The 18987-nt window shown below is 32.6% G+C and overlaps 2 protein-coding genes across 3 annotated transcripts in view; one reads left to right on the top strand and one right to left on the bottom strand.

Moving 5' to 3' along the window:
- Positions 1-18987, bottom strand: part of LOC139424769 (speckle-type POZ protein B-like) — a 65957-nt gene that overhangs the window by 28681 nt on the left and 18289 nt on the right. The gene's annotated exons all lie outside the window — the stretch shown is intronic.
- Positions 1-18987, top strand: part of LOC139424954 (lithocholate 6-beta-hydroxylase-like) — a 46338-nt gene that overhangs the window by 26343 nt on the left and 1008 nt on the right. For both annotated transcript variants that reach the window (XM_071177298.1, XM_071177297.1), the window contains 7 exons: positions 1523-1668; positions 3650-3765; positions 8467-8617; positions 9343-9506; positions 11790-11878; positions 14227-14370; positions 18131-18293. In XM_071177298.1, coding sequence (XP_071033399.1) covers positions 1523-1668; positions 3650-3765; positions 8467-8617; positions 9343-9506; positions 11790-11878; positions 14227-14370; positions 18131-18293 — 973 coding nt within the window. The remainder of the gene's footprint in view (positions 1-1522; positions 1669-3649; positions 3766-8466; positions 8618-9342; positions 9507-11789; positions 11879-14226; positions 14371-18130; positions 18294-18987) is intronic.

Here is an 18987-nt window from a genome sequence, read left to right as displayed (position 1 = left end):
TGAAAATATCTGCTTTGGTGATTTATACGATAAAAGAAATGATTTTAATTTTAATATAAATAAACTAATTACTTGGAATTCTAATGTTTCTAGGAACATCTATTTAAATACCACTTTTAATGAAATGAATAGAATTAAAAGAATATGTAGCAATATTTATTTTTCCAAAAAACAAATCGATAAACTCTTTTAAAATTTGATTAAAAAAAACAATGGATTCCCAACTAAAGTAATGAAATTCTGTCTAAAATCATTGAGTTAATCGTATATTTTTGTGGATATATTTACTAAACATTTTCTTAGTTAATTTATATAATTTTCCCAGGTGCAAATTCATTTCGGGTAAATCCGTTGCCAAAATTGTTGGCTAAAAAATTTCAATGTTTATTTGTATAATTTTTCCATGTGCAAATCTATTTCGGGCAAATCCGTGGTCAAAATTATTTACTAAAAAATTCCTTTACTGAAAAAATTCCTTTGTTAATCTATATAATTTTTCCATGTGCAAATCCATTTCGGGCAAATCCGTGGGTAAAATTATTTACTAAAAATTTCTTTATCAATTCATACAATTTTTTCATGTGCAAATCCATTTCGGGCAAATCCATGTTAAAATTATCTACTAGAAATTTTTTCTTTGTTAATTTATATAATTTTTCCATGTGCTAATCCATTTCGGGTAAATCCGTGGCTCAAATTATGTGCAAAATAGGCAATTCATGTTTCTCGCTTTTCAGATTTTGTTGTATTCCGTTTTTTTCTTTTATTTTATTTTCTGTTTTTATGTGTTATTTTTACTTATTGTGTTCTATTTTATTTCTTGCAATTTTTGAGTGCTCCTCATACTATTGTATTAATATATTTTGCTTTGGCTTTATTGATACAATATCAGAAAGCACTCTTTTTTGCGGATATAATCGTGTGGGCTGATGAAAAGATTATATCTTTTATTTTCCGGATTTTTTAAAAAATTATTATCCTTTTTTTTTCTCCAGTTGCTTGTTATTTTTTTGCATTATTATTTCCCCCCCTTTTTTTTTTCATTTGTCTGTAATTTTCCTTTGTTTTATCTTCATTTTGAACTTGTATATATATATATATATATATACGCATAAATTAGCGACTACTTTTGGTATTTTGCTAATTTACTAATTTGGCTAATTTGGTAATTTGCTAATTTGGTATTTTGCTAATTTACATAAAAATAACGGAAATATTAAATGAATAATGGATTATTAATTAGATATAAGTTTAAATACACGGTCAATAAAAAAGGTTAAAAAAATTTCGAAAATTTCAAATTTCAAAAACTCCTGTGACCCTTCCACGGAACCCTGATGTTTCACGGAACAACAATTTGAGAACAATTGTTCTTGATAATCGATTTCTCTCTTTATATTTTATTTTTATATCTATTTTATATCATTCCTTTGAAAAAATTTTTTTAATTAGTTATCTTTCATTTAATTCAGTTTAAGTTTTAAATCAGTTCATTTTTATACGTTGACGTGATATTTGATAGGTTTTTTGGAGCGTTCACTATGGACGTGATTGCTAGTTCTGCCTTTTCGACCAAAATAGATTCTCACAACGATCCAGAAAATTCATTTGTTCGATATGCTAGAGAAGCTTTTAGTACTAAGATCAATTGGAGATTGCTACTTTTTCGTAAGTATTCATTTACAATAATTTTTAACGAAATGTACAGTGCGCAAAATAAAAAACAGACCACCCTCAATAACTTTTGATCTAATGATCGGATCTTCAGACTTAATGTTAAAGGCTCAAGGGGGTAACCTCAAATATGGTTATCAATTAGTGCAGAAGATATTTTAAGTTACGAAATCAGACATAAAAACTTACTTTCTCTGATAAACATATTTTTTTTCTTCTTGCCGGATTCGGATTCCTGACCCCCGAAACAAAGGGGGCAGCCACAATATGGTAAATATAGTTAGAAGTTAGAATAGTTTGGCCAGGAGTGCTGTCCATAGTTGGTCCCCTTAATGTTAATTTTACTTTTTGCGTTTTTTGCCAAATCTCGATAACTTTTTAAGGGAAATGAAAAATATTTGCACACAATTATAAAATTCTATTATCCAAGGATAATTCCACGCAAAAAAGAAATTTTAGTAAATGTTTGTTATTTTTTATATTTTATTTAATATTAGTTGAAAAAATTTAGAATTGTAAGGTATACAATTTTTCACATCATTTTAAACAATTTAATGTTGCATTGCAAAATGCAAAATATGAACAAAGTCAGCCAAATGGAATTTGCATACATTTGAGAAATTGAATATTTAAAGTACCGCTTCTTCGAAATTAAATTTCTCAGGAATTATTCGACCGATTTCACGAAAAGTTTGCAATTTGTCACGTAAAATTTTGTTACTTAAAATACCGTATTGAAATAATGTAAAAAACTGTATACTTTATACTACAAATTTTTTCGTCTATTATTAAATATGATAAATATTTATTTAAAGTTATTTTTTGCATGGAATTATCTTTGGTTAAATGAATTTTATAATTGTGTACAATAACTTTTCAATTCGCTTAAAAAGTTATCGAGATATGGCAAAATACACATTATTAGTAAAATTAATATTAAGGGATCCAAACTTTGGACCGCTTTCTTGGCTAAACTATTGGGCTCATATTTATCAGAAAACGGCTTTCCCCTATGTTTCGGAAATCTGAATCTGTCGCGAGAAAAAACGCATGTTTATTCAGAAAAAGTACGTTTTTGTGTCTCATTTCACAACTTAAAATATGGTCTGATTTGATTAATTGATTATTTGAGATTGAGTCTTCGAATCATTAAAATTGAGTCCTAGAACGTGAAGATTCGATCATTAGAACAAAAGTTATTGAGGGTGGGTTGTTTTTTTATTTTGCGCACTGTTTAGGACAGAGTAAGTCTAAAATGAATGTATCAGTTTCATAAATGCTTTACGCATAAAATGCATACTTTTGCAAACATGCATTGCTAAGTTTTGAATGTATTCCTGTCAAATGCTCGATACGCGTTTCTTTTCTTATACGGCATACGCGCCACACAACCATTGCCAAGCACCTAGCCCCATTCTTAGGGCACAATCTTTTAACAGGCGAGAATACCATATCATTAAGACCCTGGTCAGAGGACGCGGACAACGCCTGAACTGGTACCCCCTTCTCTAAACATTCACACCACAGCCAACGATAGAGTTTTCATCTGCGACAAATTTAACGTGCACCTTACTGCGGTTATTTTGTGAGCTTCCAGGTACGAACTCATGACCCTTATATGGCATCTAGCTGCTATCGATTATTCTGGATAGCAGCTGTGATACGGACTATCAAATCAGTTGGACCTGGAGACACATACACGCTATCTTTTACGAACCCTCATTGGATGAAAATCGCATCGGTTGAGAATTGGTTATCGTGGTGGCCAATGTAAGAGTGCTGTAGATTAGCGACTTATTGAAGTGGCGTTGTTTTTTCGGCGCATTTTGTTTCCACAGAAAACGTGAATGATAAATGGTTCTATGAAATCGGGGATTTGTTTTGACTTACCCTGTAACGTGTTGATATGAATGTTGAAATGTTGTATGATAAAATGTTGAGATATTGTTTGATAAAGTGTTTTTATTTATTTTAGTGCTCGCACCCAAACTAATGAACTTCTTTAAGATGTCAGTTTCCAACCCAGCCGTCACAAACTTTTTTAGCGAAGTGACTGCTCAGATTATAGCGGAAAGGAAAAGGACAAAACAAGTAGGCTAATTTTATTGTTTAATTTTCGCTTATTTATGTATTTTATCATGACTCACTTTCGAGTTATAATACACTGCTTTTCATAAATAGGGGAGGGTGGCCTAAAGCGGGTAGGTTAACAATAAACTCTCAGAAGTTGTAGTTTTTGGGCTTTTATCGCAGCGTTTTTGATTTTATTTCTTAAGAGAGATCTTGAACTTAAAAATAAAAAATGATTATTGCGTTGTTTTAAATTTTATGATTATTTATTATCAAGAATAAAAAAACACTGAAAAAAACCGCTTTGCCCTACAAGGGGGCCTAAAGCGGGTAAGCCGTTCGGGCAAAGCGGGTAAGCACCATGGATTTAACAAATACAAGCGCGTATTAATTTTCTTAAACATTAATAATGAGACCTTAATCACGCGTATAATAAACATTAAAAATAAAATTTAAATAAAAATTTTAGACTTATTTTATGTCTCAAATTATGATTTGTTATTCTTGACATAGTTCGCAAAAATAAGACCTTCTTCCTGAATAAGTTGTGCAAGCTTCATGAGCCCAGTCTTTACAATTTCCACATTCAATCCAATCTTCTAGCTGTGGGTCCTCATAAGGCCTCCCACAAACAAGACAAAAATACTCTTTTGAAATTTTTTCTTTGAAGCTCTTTGTTTTTTAGTTTTACCTGGTTTACTTTTCGAAGGAAGATTTTTAAAAATTTTTTTAACAGCAGCGTTGTTACTAAGACGTTTCTTCTTTTCTTCCTTTTCTATTTGCATATTTTTAAATGATGAACTTGTTAAGACTTCAGCTCTTTGAGTTTTTCGTTTACGACTAGTTTTGTTCGGAGTAGGTTTTGGTAGCGGTCTAATATCCGAAGGCTTCACATGAGGTGTCAATGGCTCTTCTACTGGTTTAAATGAATCGTCACTAGTTGTCGTAGAACATGAAGGATCATCTTCAGCTGGATCATACGAAGTTTCTCCGTTTGTGGATCGTAGCGAAATCCTTGAAGCTTGAGAGTAATTGTGATCCATGTTTTCAAATACAGATGTAGAAGTAGAGCAATCAGAATTATTAGAAAGACGACCAGCATCAGTAGATTGGATCTGCGGTGGGCTATCGTTGGTGTTTTCAATAACTTCAGCCCTGTCTGTCGGACTAGCTGGCAAAAAGTCAGCATCACTAAATATGTGTCGGTTCGTGGGCCATATTCCTGAGGATTTAAATCCTTGAACAGCATTTTGTGCACTAGCTGCTTTTGAATATGCTTTTCCAACAAGTGAAGCTACGTCGTACTGAGTAATTATTCTACCTACATGGCTTTCTTTGAAAAGGAGAAACTTCTTGTTCAAAGTAAGTTTTGAACGGTCCATAAACGCAATGGTCTAGAGGTTGCATGCGATGAGTTGTATGAGGAGGCAGCGATACAAAAATTACATTATTTTTTCTAGCATATTCAAGGGCCTCAATATATTTGTGAGATTCATGGTTATCAAATATTAAGATTACTTTTTTCTCAGGAGTTGAACGGGTATTCTCGACGGAGTGATGAAGCCAATCTAAGAATTTCGGTCGATTAATCTATCCGTTGTCAGTGCAAGTAGCAAGGGAACCAGGGGGTGCTCCATCTCACAATCTACCAGCCATTCTTTTTCTACCATAAATAAGAAATGGAGGTATAAAATCCAGCCGCGTTGCAGCAGCAGATAACAGTCGTCAATTTTCCTCTTTTCGCTCTTGAAATTACACCCACCTGTTTTTTCCCTGATTTTGACAAAATTTTCGGAGGTTTATTACTAGATGCATGAATGCCAGTTTCATCCATATTATATATTCTTGCTGGATCAATGTCATTCTCATCAATTTCTCTTTCCAACAAATCATAAAATCTGTAAACTTGAGGCCGATTGAAACCGCGTGCTCTTGCAATTAATGTTGGTTCTGATTGCCTAACAACTAAATTAGGATGTCGTTTTTTAAAACCCAAATACCAATCATTTCCAGCACTACCGTTCTTGAAATGATGAACGATATTATTGCGTTCTGCATACTTATAGACTAGTTTCAAAAATGCATTTTTATTTAAGCCGTAGAAAAGATCATCGACTTGAAATACAAATTCCAATAACTCAGCTTCTTGCTCATCATTGAATACTCTTCGATATCGTCCAAGATTGTTTCTGAAACAGCCCTTTTTCAGATGTTTTTGTAGAGTAGAAAGTGGGATACCATACTTCTTAGCCGCAGAAACCGAAGTGGTCTCAAATTTTTTCATTGCATTCTTCATGGCCGTTTTACACCAGGACGCCTGTTCTGTTTTTCTCTTGTATTTATTTACCATCTATACAAGAATACAGAAAAGTTAGTATAAAAATGTATCAGACAAAATGGCAAAACGGGTATCTACCCGCTTTGCCCAAAAGCATATTTTTTACTAAAAAAATTATAACCTTAAATAAAATTTTAAAAAAAATTTAACATCGAAGTTTATAGGTGAATAGTGTTAGAATAATATAATAATATTGACAGTGAGAAAAATAAGCCGACTTTCGATTAGCCACAAGTTACATATCTAGAGTTTTTTTAATAAACTTATTAATTTTTTTATTTTGTGCTTGGTTACGCCATGTCGCTTTACTTCTGCTCCGCTGGGACTGATTGAAACTCATGAGTCTTCAGGTAATCACGGCATACTTTAGATATCGGCGCTTGCGCGCCATGCGGCGGAATACGAATGCCTACCCGCTTTAGGCTACCCTCCAATACACTGCTCAAAAAATTAAGGGAGCACGTGGATCTAACAAAATTACGCAAATATTTTTTTCCCCATAACTAAATCAAAACAAAATATCCATAATTTTAAGTATGGCAGAAAAGAACAGAAGAAAATTTAAATGTATTCAGAAAAAGGATTTAACCAGAAAAAGGACAAAAAAAAACAGAAAAAGGATTTAAGTGTAGAAATTTTGATTTTGAAGAAGCTGCCGTCTTTTGTTACCTGTGTGGTAAAATTAAACCTGTCGATTTTTGTTTTGAGGAAAATTTACTTGCAAATGACACAACAACTTGATCTACCCGAATTTATGGTTAGACGTACTATCTGGAGCCTAAAATCCTGACAAACACAAAGAAATGTGACGGACGCAGTTGAAATTGCAAGAAGTGGTGTGATTGCAAATCTGATATCGAATCTGAAGAAAAGGGCATGTTTAACATCATTCAGAACTAGGTTGTCCACGTCCTACCACAGCAAATACTCGGACCGATATGTCCAGTTAATAACTCGTCGACACAGAACAGCCAATACCAAACTAATTTAAGGACAGTTTCTTTTGGCAACAGCAGGAAGGGTTTCAAGCAGGGCTCGAAAAACCACCCGTCCTCCCGTCCTCGACGGTCAAAAATTCCCCGCAGGCAACAAATTTCTCGGATCCGACTTCTGCGGGGACGGCCATTTTCCCGCTAATGTTCGTGATACATTTTCAATTTTTCTTTTCTTACAAGAGTCTAGCGCCTCATTTCTAAAATGACCTTCTAATCTGGAAATCCCGTTAATTCTTTTATTTCTGAATAATGTAATCCTAGTAACTACTAATTCATTTTTGCAATTATGTAAATGTTTGTAATAAATAAGAGAAAATTATATTTTTATTTATTTAGAAGCTACGGGTTAGTTTCAAAGGAGGACGGGTACATTGTTGGACAAGCCGTCCTAGGGGACGGGTAAAATTTCTGAGTTTTTTCGAGCCCTGGTTTCAAGCCAACCAAATCGAAATAGGCTTCATGAGAATGTTCTGTATGCACCCTGGCAAATGGTTTGCATTTCTTTGACACTCAGAAACGGTGCTGCCCGAGGATAATGAGGTGAACCGGGTTCGAATCTCAGCGATGGCTGATCGATACGAATTACGCATTTGGTTTGCACCTACCACAGTGCTGATGTGAAATATCCTTAGTAGTAGACGTCATGAGTTAGAGTTCCCTTGCCGTCAGGGTAACCGTGGGAGGTGCTCGTGATCTTCCTCTCCTTGTAACTCAAATGCGGGTTAGGTCTATCAAAAAGGCAAATTTCTCCCAATACCTGATCCAGGAGCTCCCTTGTCTTCTGAACTGGGTTCAAAACTACAAGGCTACGTAGTTGAACATTAGTAGTAGTAAACCCAAAAATTGAATTGGCTGGTCAAAGATGGTTATAAAATTAAAAATATTCGTTCAGGAAGGATAACATTACCTATAAGGTGGTTTAATTGTATGATCTGGAAATATCACAGTTGGACGAGCTGACCTGCATTTCATTCAGAAATGCAATTTGACGGCTCAGTGGTATTCAGATGATACCGCATGTCGTATCTTACGCTGCAGTCATCGGTGATTACTTTCTTTTAGTGAAGGATAATGTCAGAACTCATACAGCCTGTCTTGTGGAGAAGCTGATCCAGATTGCGTGGGATGTATTCGGACAACTGCAAGACCAAGACTTGGAGATCGCACTTCGTCAAGAGTGCACTTCGTCAAGAGTGCACTTCGTCAATATTCTCTAAATTCTCATCGATATCCTTATCGCATTCATGCAAGATCGATGTGCGCTGGGGTCATAGCAGTTCGAGGAATCACACACTATATCAAACATCATTTCAGTACAATAAAATTTTTTGTCCTTTACATGTTATCGTTGTTTTGAAATATAATTTTATGTTATTTACATATATGTAGACCAGAAATGATTTTCTTCAACTGTTGATGGACACGGCTAAGGAGACGGCTAAGAGTGAGAAAAAAGATGATGTGGATGATGATGACATTGCTGCCAAGTATGGACAAGATTTCGTCAACCAAACCATTTTTAATACATCGGAACATAAAAGTAAGAGTCATTTTTATCATGCTTTGTTTGAATCGGGAGTGCGGCAATTATAAATAAGTTTCGAAAAATGGTGTTCCCCCCTTTTTTTTTAATAATCTGGAAATTTAAGTTGCTCTATGATAACGAGTTAATAAGCTTTTAAAAGAGAATAATCGAATTATACCATATCCGCCATTTTCCTAAATAATATATGTGTATATTTATATTATAAGAGCATCAAGAAGAAATCATGTCAATAAATAATCAAGCAAAAAATCAAACAATATATAAATAAAAAAAAACGACTTTAAAAGTAAATTTGCACAGCTGAGCCCCATAATGGCTTTATTTAGGGTCCTTAATTGCTTTTCTTTTATTAGTTTTTTTCGAAAATATTTTCAAAAATGATATCACTTCATCAAAATTTTATATTATTTAACTTTAACTGTATTTAAATTCTCACGAAAGATGATCTTCAGTTTAACCAATATCATCAGTTATTTTCGTTTAATTAATTGTATTTACAATTTTGTAATTGATGATCTTCAATGAGGTTTTACTTTTATTGCATTTTAATTTTTATAATAGATGATCTTCAATTCATTCAAGATCTTCAATTATTTTTCCTTCATTGTACTTCAAATTTTGGGATAGAAAAAAAATCTTCAATTCATGAAAGATCTCCAACCATATGCTATTTCACTATAGATGATCTTTCAATTTATTCACTTTTATTCTTATTTCAGACCTCTCGATGGATGAGTTGGTGGCCCAGTGTGTCATTTTCTTTTTGGCTGGTTACGAAACCACAGCAACATTATTAACTTACGTCCTGTACTGCCTGGCTCTCGATGGGGACATTCAAGAGAAAGCTTACCAAGAAATTACACAATGCTTAAAAGAGACAAATGTAAGGAAGTATTTCAACACCACTGGCAATAGTATTCTAATAATGGATAAACGTTTTTTCTCTTATCCGCTATTTTTTTATGTAATCAGGGCCTGATTATCGCCTAGGCCCAATAGGCATGGGCCTAGGACCCACAATTTCTGAGGGGCTTCAAAAATTAATAAAAAGTCTAAGGAAAGGTGGGCTAGCTTTGTGTTGGTTTAAGTATAAATAAAAAAAATAATAATTCAGCTAATCAGTGGCCTTTAGCAAAAATAACTGATTTGAGGCTTTTAAACTTTTTTTATTTTGGCATAACATTGTTTTGTTGTTTTAGATTTTGCTTTAATTTATAGATACGTAAACTTTTTCTTTAAAAAATAATCTTCAATTGTCTGCTTTCAAAATTTTTTAGAATATTTCTCTTGAATCATGCATTCAATAGATTCTTTTTCATTGTTAGGACTACTCTTCAGTAATTTAATTTCAAAATATTTTGTAAGGGGCCTTTAAAATTTTGTGGGCCTTGGGCCTGAATTTGTCTTGATCGGTCCCTGTATGTAATAACATTGAAAAATAGATTTCGCTCTGCAAAGAAGAATGTAGATTAACTTTTTTAGCGACCGCCAGAGGGTTAATTTTTATATATAATCTAAGCATAATCCCGGTTGCAGAATTAATAGAATGAATCTGCTTTTACGGTTTTAAACATCCAAATTTGTCTGCAACCTCAACGTAGTCATTATTATACATCGTAGTAGATTATTATTTCATTTTATTTATAACCGGCGTTAAATATCCGATTCTAAGTTTACGACTCAATGTTAGATGGATTACTGGATAGAATCCCCTTGTCATTAGACTAACCTTGGTAGGTTTTTGTAGTTTTCTCCTCTATGTAACGCAATTGGGGATCGCAACACTCGAATACGCCATCTGGGGAGAAACCGGTATTATGCCATTGGCCCTTCTCCCTTCCCTCTCCTCCTCTTTTTAGTTGTGTAGGAATGTACTACGATGTTTTCCCTTTATATTTAATAAAAATATTTTTTTAAATTTCCGTAATACTTTTCTTTAGAGCAATGTTTAAAGTAGTTTTCAGTTCCATATAGTATTCCAACATAAAAGATTTTAATCTATATGAAAAACAAAAGAGAAACTAACGTGCTTCCTTCCTCTATGACTCTCCACACGCTAATGGGGAAAGCATGCGAAGTGTTGCCATAGGTAGAGAGTTCTGCTCTACGCCACCTGCAGCCCATTTCGATCGCCATACGGGTTAGTTCCCTCGAAAATTCCTCCAGGACGGCTTGTTTGTCCCAATGATTGATCCAGGAGCTCCTTTGTTTACTGGGTTGGATTTGAAATTGAACATTGATAGTTGCTAAGTTAAAATTGGATTGGCTACTCAACGCTGGTTATAAAATAAAATATAGACATCTTATGCCAAATGATACGAAACGAGCAGTAAAATGTTCATTCAAATAACTAAATAAATTTTTTTTAAAAACTAGGAAATTTTGAATTCTTCGGATGAGGTGAAGATGATTTTTTGTGGGACTCAGCTCACGTTAATGAGCTAAAATCCATTGTAGAGATTGGTTCCGTATGACGTTACTGCTAATATTATTGAATCCAACATACTATAATACAATGTTCAGGAATCTTTAAATATGTAGCTTTATAGCATGTTTTCTAAGTCTTCATTGTTTAATATTTTTTGAATATTCTTGAAAAACTTAACTTTCGTTATCCTTAATTTTTTTTCTGAACTGAATTTCAAATATTTTTTCTAAAAAAAGACCTTTACATGTAAAGAAAATATGATAGGATACATATTAAAATAGTTTTCGAAAGGGATAAATTGATACAGAGTTATTCATATATATATCATTGTTCCTTATATATCGATATTTCATGATCAACGAATGTCCTCCGACTTTTTGGGGATTTGTGAAGTAGACTTATACATCGGGATATACGGTAATTAATGAAAGTTTTTTTGGTATAAAATCAAGTTAAGTTAAATTTTTTACGTTTAAAAAAGTCGAAAAGTGTTTTAGACAAAAAAAAGGCAGAACTAATTCATTTCCTTTTTTCAGACGCAATATATTAACTTTTTTTTTTAATGAAAAATGCATTTTTTTAATATATTAAATATGGTAGTCTACTAAATCATTCTCTCGTACAGGTTTAAAATTATTTTAAAATCTAATAGCATTAAAAACATTGTTTTTAAACCTACTATTTCGACTTAAATGTTGATAATTATGCTGTGAACCTGCATATTTTATTTAAATACAGGGTGAATTGACATACGAAGCTTTACACAACATGAAATATTTAGATAACATCATTTCAGAAACTTTAAGACTCTATCCGCCAGCAGTGAGGTAAGTAAATTCGTTCTTCTCGTCCTATGCTATGCTTATAGCTCTCTTAGTAGACGATTAGTACAGCAGATGAATTAGATTTTTAGTTTTGTGTAGTTTTTACTTAAATTTTTTTTAAAAATTTGCTCCGTATTTTAATTTGATATTTTTATATTCTTGTTAAATTATTTAGTGCTAAGATAGCTCAGATAACACTTGCAAAATTTAATGGTTAAAAGAAAAAAGACAATATTAATTGACATATTATCTTTTCTTCCATTCATTTATTCCCAGGCAGATGATAGGTAAAAGAAGTCCCATTACTGTAGGATTAAACGTGAAAAATTTATGAGGAAAATTATGAGCCCCGAAAGCTCTCTCTAATTCAATCACTCTTATTTATTATTGTCTATGCATAAATTTATATGATAAACTTCCATACGGCTGTGAAGAAATGTTGCTATAGCCTATGGAAAAATTTATTTAAAGACTACAGCAAACCATAATTTTATAACAAAATTTGATATATTTAAAAATATCATAGGATATCCCAATGTGGTTTTACCTATGGTAAAAATTTTATCATATACTTTTCCCTTATACCTATGACGCTAACTTACCATATGTATGGTGCAAAATTTGCTAAATAAATTAGAATATATAAAAAAATTTCCATGCATTCATAGCAAAAGTATGTGGCAAAATTTTACCATTGGCAAAACACCATATAAATATTTAATATAGGAATTATATAATATTTATATCGGAATTGCATAATATTCATGTAGGAATTATATAATATTTATATAGGAATATTTATGTAGGAATATTTTTAATTTATGTCAAACCATGACAAATTTTCCAAAGCCAGGTTATAGGTAAAAGAAGTCCCATTACCGTCAGCCTAAACGTGAAAAATTTATGTGCACTTAATTTCATCCTACAAATTTGTTGTTTGTAATTCCAAAGTTTGTTCTTCACATGCAAAAGTATTTAGTATTTCAACATTTTGTAAAGATGTATAGTTTTACTTGAAAAGTCTTTTTGCTAAACTCGGATACATAAAATAATGTTTTATGCATATTTATAAAAAAACTTTAACATAATAATGGAACAGTATAGGAAAGTATAATTTCCTATCAATCCACACGAGACATTAAATTGGTTATTTTAATTCCATTTTTGTTTTAATTGTGGTACCCTTTGAATATTAGTCATTTTTTCAGAAAACAAAAATGTTACAAACATAGGAAAGTAGCCTAAATCGTACACTTTTCACATTTAAATTTTCACCAATTACAAATCGCTGACAATTACAATTGAAGTATATTATTAATTAAATGCAGTTATTCAGCTTCTAAAATTAATATTATTATTTGTTTGTCAGTAAGTAGAAATTGTTTTCATAAGATCTAAAAATGGTATGACTAAAGAAACAGCTTACAAGTTGTCTAATTCGTACCAACCTCAAAAGTATTGAGCATTTATAATTAAGTGAATAAACATACTACGAATAATCCAAAATGATTTTTTAATAGCATTACAGGTATTGTGATATTAAATTTTTGAATTGTTACAAGGATAGTGACAGCATTATAAGCTTACTCATTGTAAGTTAAAATGTGCTGTTTGTTAAAACGGAACTTGATTCTTCTGCATGGATCTCCACGTCATAAAAGACAGATAATTTATTCGTTAGAGCGTTCTCTACTCAATAATAGTTTAGAAATTAGAAGTGGTATGATTTGCCCTACTTTCCCTTATGCAGCCAACCAGTTGTTTCCAAGCCTAGCTTACCATCCATTGCCCTTTTGCGATTTAAATCAGAAAGGTTACACTTTCGTTTTGCAAGAGAGCACCGTAAAGGTGAAAGGAAACCTTAGCTCAGATCCCACGTACAGATGGCGGCACCAGTTATTCACGAGGTCATTTTCTCAATTTAAACATAGATCTGAATGGAAAGGAAATTTTCTCCACATTCCTGTGCCCTTGGTGTAGAATCTGATAAAATTATTGTACACTAGATGGCGTCTTATAATGAAAATGTAACTCAGATTGATTTCAGATTTCAATGAAGGCGGATGTAAGCCTAATGTACCAAAACAAAATTTTGTTATTGTTTGAAACGAGAGCTCATCCTTGAATTTACACATGGCACTGCTTAACTACAGACTATATTACTTTCGATTAAACATATTTTACGAGGACATCTATTGTATTTACTCGGTGAGTCTTAACGGAATCGAGGATCGAGCCCCGGACCGGAGACCGAGTCTCTAATCAACGTGAATTGGATGACGTTATTGATTAGTGATAGCATGTATCGTAGCTCATAGACGAAAATAAATATCCTTTTTTTCTTCCCTTAGAACTGAAAGAAAGGTTGCATCAGAATATAAACTAGGCGACACCGGTATTATTTTGGAAAAAGACATGCTTGTTGGCATTCCTATATTTGTTATCCACCGAGATCCAAAATATTATCCAAATCCTGAGAAATTCGATCCAGATAGGTAACCATTTTAATACTTTTCTTTTTTTTACTTGTAGTTTCTAAATTTTTTAGATTATTTTGTAAAGATAACTAACTCAGTGGCGCGACAGCCCATTAAGAGGGCCAAGGCCGACTGTGCCCATCTCAGTTTTCTTGACCTTGGGCTCTGGGGTGCAGGAGCATATGTTCCGGTCAGGTGGTCAGCCGAACGCGGATTTTGTAAAGATATTTTCTGTTAATTTCTTTATATCGTTTTTAATATCATTTCCTCCTTTTGTTATTTTATTTAATAAATTTTTCAGTCAATGTTGTTTTATTTAGTAAATTTATTTCATTAATAAGTTAAGAGAACTATTCAAAATGATTAAAATTTTTAACATAGTTATTAAAATATAATAATTATTATTTTTAAAAACAATAATTCGAGATAACTAAAATATATCAAAATAGAAATTAAAAATAATTATTTAATTTAAGAAAAATAATTCAAAAAATGATTAAAATACATAAAACTGTTCATTAGAAATAATAATTTAAAAACATTTTATAAAAATACTTGAAAATTGTAATTTTTCGTCCATCATCATGACAGTCTTGTACAGGCCACAGTTTTCTCAATTAGTCGTCTTCTTCTGGCTTAATCAGACACTTATTGATTTCCAAGGTTTTAAGATCTTTTCCCACAGAATCAAGTGTCTAGTGTTTGGTCTTTTAACTTTTTCGGTTGCCAATAAAGTTTCCAAAAGGTCAGCCTCTGGTCACCATCATCCCTTCTATAAATGTGACCCAGCCATCCTATTTTATAGGATTTATTAACTGGAATTATGTTTGGCTGCTTAAATTTTCTGTACAATTCATAATTGTTCTGAATTGGCCAAACACAGTGTTTTCTTTAACAGTTCCGAAGATGGCCCTGAGTATTTTTCTTTCAAATATTATAGAATTATCAAGTATGTAATTTTCATCGGTTTTATTTAAATGTCAGCAGTCGCTGCCATAGAGCAACACGGGTTTAATTAGAGATTTGTTAAAATGTATTTTAGTTTTAATGAAAACTAGCTTTGATTTTAGTTGGTTTCTCAATATGAAGCGACACCATTTAGCATTATTTAAAAACATAAACTTTTTTTTTTTTAAATGTAGTTCTTTTTAAAGCGACGGCATTAAATAATGACGAAATCTTTTTGTCTTCGTTTGAAAATCAATCAGGGGTATCAGATTAACAGGGCCCGCTCTAAGCATTCGCCACTTCACCAAATGCAATAAAATCGTAAATTAAGCGAATAAAATCGTAAACTTAGCGAAAGTATTGGCGAATGATTTTTTTCACTGGGAAGATAAAAATATATTTAAGTCGATCATCAAAATGAATATTTCTAAACAAATCAGTACTTTTTTATTCGATTCAAGTAATTTTCGGTAGATGCGCCGCTTAACCAATTAGAATTGGGTCCAAGTAATATAAGCCTGAAACAAACTATAGTTTAACAGTTTTCTATGGGGAACAAATTAATCATAAATTTTTTTTAAGATTTGCATTTGGCGAAGGCTTTCGAAAATTGGCGAATGCTTAAGATTTTTGGCTAACTTACTGGCTAATAATTTGAAATCTTCAGTGTGGGTCCTGGATTAATTCTTTCAGCTCATTGCTGTAACTTCCTTACTTTTGCCTTCAAGAGAACGCTATACCGCGGCGAAACTTTGTATGACAAATTATGTATCACCTTTTTTGGTAACGTAACATTTGAAGTCGAGAAACGTGGAATCAGGTAAATCTAGAATTAACTATGAAATTTCTCAAAATTTTTTTGCAAATTATGGAAATGCAAACAAATTATTGAGGAATAACATCTCCACTACGTAAATCTAAGCATTTTTGCCGTAATTAATTTACATTTTGATAGTTTGTAAAGAAATTTTCAGCAATTGAAACCAAATAGTTTTCGCTTGGTTTGTCCGTACCCGTTTTTTTTCTAAACTTTTACTTTAAAATTACTTTAGAGGTAAAAAAAAAGAAATGTGCCTCGAAGGGTTTCTCCTGTGGTTCTTAAGAGGACCGAAAAAATCTTCATTGCAAATTCTGTTTCACCTCAGTTTTAATTTTAATTTATAAGTGTAGAAAAAGTGAGTTCCGAAAAACCTAAAGTAAACCATGAAGTTTCGATCGGATACATGCACTTCAAGAAGAAGAAGATCACAGATACCCACACATGTGACCTATTACGTCAGCTTCAGTTGATCGTTCATACCCAAAATGGTGTGTTAAAGTTGAGTTAAGTTACTCCACATAAGTCAGAACCTTAATTAACTTGAAGTTGATTAAATACAGCGCCTTATCGCACAGCAAATGTGTTGAAATATAATTCTTCCTCGTCTTCTACTTAACTTCTTAACTTGTTTATGAATTTTATTGAAATCATGATATATTTTTGTTCTGTGTACCTGGCAACTTCGATGCATAATTAGTTTATTCATGTTCTACATGACTTTGCCTGTCTTTGTTAAGTAAGAAATGTATAGTGAACGAATTGAAATCTTTGTGTAAGAATATAGAATGTGTCACGTATGAGAATTGATACTTGACAGGGCTTGGCTGAATCAAAATATAAGGAAAAGAAAGTTGCAAACGTTAACAAATGCCACGTTTCAACAAACAATCAGGATCGACTTATAGTTTGGCTAAAGTAAGAACTCCACTAACCATTCGTCTGAACCCGTGGCAGTAACTATGGTAATGAGGTATAACTATTTTAAGTGGGGGTATGGGGACATTGTTTAAGGCAGGTTTTGTCTCGGGTCGGTTAGAGAAATTGAATCTTTTTCTTCGCTCTATTGTGTTAGCCCTAGAGTGAAGAGAAGCTACCCTCCCTGAAATGCACTATTTTTGTTTCCATAGCAGTAGATGGCCTCAGACTTTGTGGTAAGGGGAGTTCTTACCGCAGACATACTATACCCCCACTACGTCACTTGCAGGTCTCCCAATCCACGGATGCACACAATTCCACTGAAATGCTAAAGTTTTTAAAAAAAACAACGCCTGTGGATCGTGATACCCACACTTCGTCACTTGCAGCTATTCCATTGTTGAGAAAGAAATTTCAAAATAACAAAATGCAAACAATATTGTGGGAGAAAAAACTTCCCCATTTCGCATTCTTAAGTTATTGCCTCATAAATTTGTTTCCATTTTGAAACTTTCTTTTCAATATTTAAAACTTCCATGGTTAACTCTAGGTTTCCTTGAACTCACTTTTCTTCATACTTTAAGTTTAAAATTTCTTAGTGATGTGACAGGGAATTTGCAATGAAAGTTTCTCGCGTGGTATAACATCCTCAGAGAACGCTTTACCACGGGTGAAAACACTGATAACAAATTATCTTTCCTCTTATCTGCTCAATTTAAATCACTAATGTAGATTAATTTCTTAAAAAAATAATCTACATTACTGATTTAATTCTTTAAGTATAGAAAAAATTATTTTTATATAAACCAAAAAAAAACTATATGAATCTTCAAAGGCTGATTTTTTTTCCTCACTGCAGTTTTATAATTGCAATTTGAAATTTTAAAAAGCAATTCAACATTTTAATATTCGTAGTTCCTGCTTGATTTATCTGAAATCTGCCCCCCCCCATATGTTTAGTTTTTACAAATGTAGTTTAAAGGAATTGTTGAAAACTGTAGTTTGAAAGAAAAGGAAGGCATTCTCTGACGCTTTGTAACACATTATTTTAATAGACAATGCAAACTATAATGATTTGTTTACTTAATATTTCAGATTTTCAGCTAAAGAGATAGCTAAAAGAGATTCCTACGTGTATCTACCCTTCGGACATGGTCCGAGAAATTGTGTCGGCATGAGATTCGCTCTCCTTGAAGCCAAAGTCTGTCTTGTATATATTATCAGCTGCTTCAAGACTAAGTCATGTGATAAGACACCAGTGAGTACTCTTTTATTCACTCATTCTTCTTACGTGATCACAAATAATGAACTTACATGGTGTTTCGGTTCATGGCACAGTTTAAGTGCCTTACACCTTGAAACAAAACTACGATTTTGAACTGTATGTATGATTTGCCGTGAAGGATTATCTGGGCTTTTGAACGAACGAACAGTTTTTTAAAAATTGCGAATTTGGCGATGTTTTTCCACCTAGATGAAAATTATCAAAATCTTTGCCTTATTCTCAGTTTTTGCAAATTTATATGAGCCCAGATAATGCAGCAAGTTTTTAAATATTAAAATATTGGATCACAAACACTTTTCATTTCCACAAAACTGCGAGTTTTTTCCAAATTGACTTTTTGCACATTTTTCAGAATTAAGCATTGGCTGGCACTGGCTTTAAGTAAGCTAAACTCTTCTTAACAATCATGATTAACTGTTGCAAACTCACAGCAGTTATGTAAATGGTATTGTTATTCGCAAAAAAAAGCATCATTTCATATGACGACGATATCTTCGAAAAACAACCCTAAGTTCTCACCGGTTGAAAATCGGCAATTTTGACTTTTTTTTAAATTATCTATTTAGTTTACAAGCTTTACAAAAGCCTTAAAATTTCTGATGACACAAATGCGGGTTAGTTTAATCAAAAGTCCTCCATGAAGGCTAGTTTAAATTCTGGGCCGGTT

Source organism: Parasteatoda tepidariorum, chromosome 2 (genome assembly GCF_043381705.1).
Source record: "Parasteatoda tepidariorum isolate YZ-2023 chromosome 2, CAS_Ptep_4.0, whole genome shotgun sequence".
Taxonomy (NCBI): Eukaryota; Metazoa; Arthropoda; class Arachnida; order Araneae; family Theridiidae; genus Parasteatoda; species Parasteatoda tepidariorum.
Note: the sequence above shows the minus strand (reverse complement) of the source record. Positions and strands in the feature narration are given on the sequence as shown.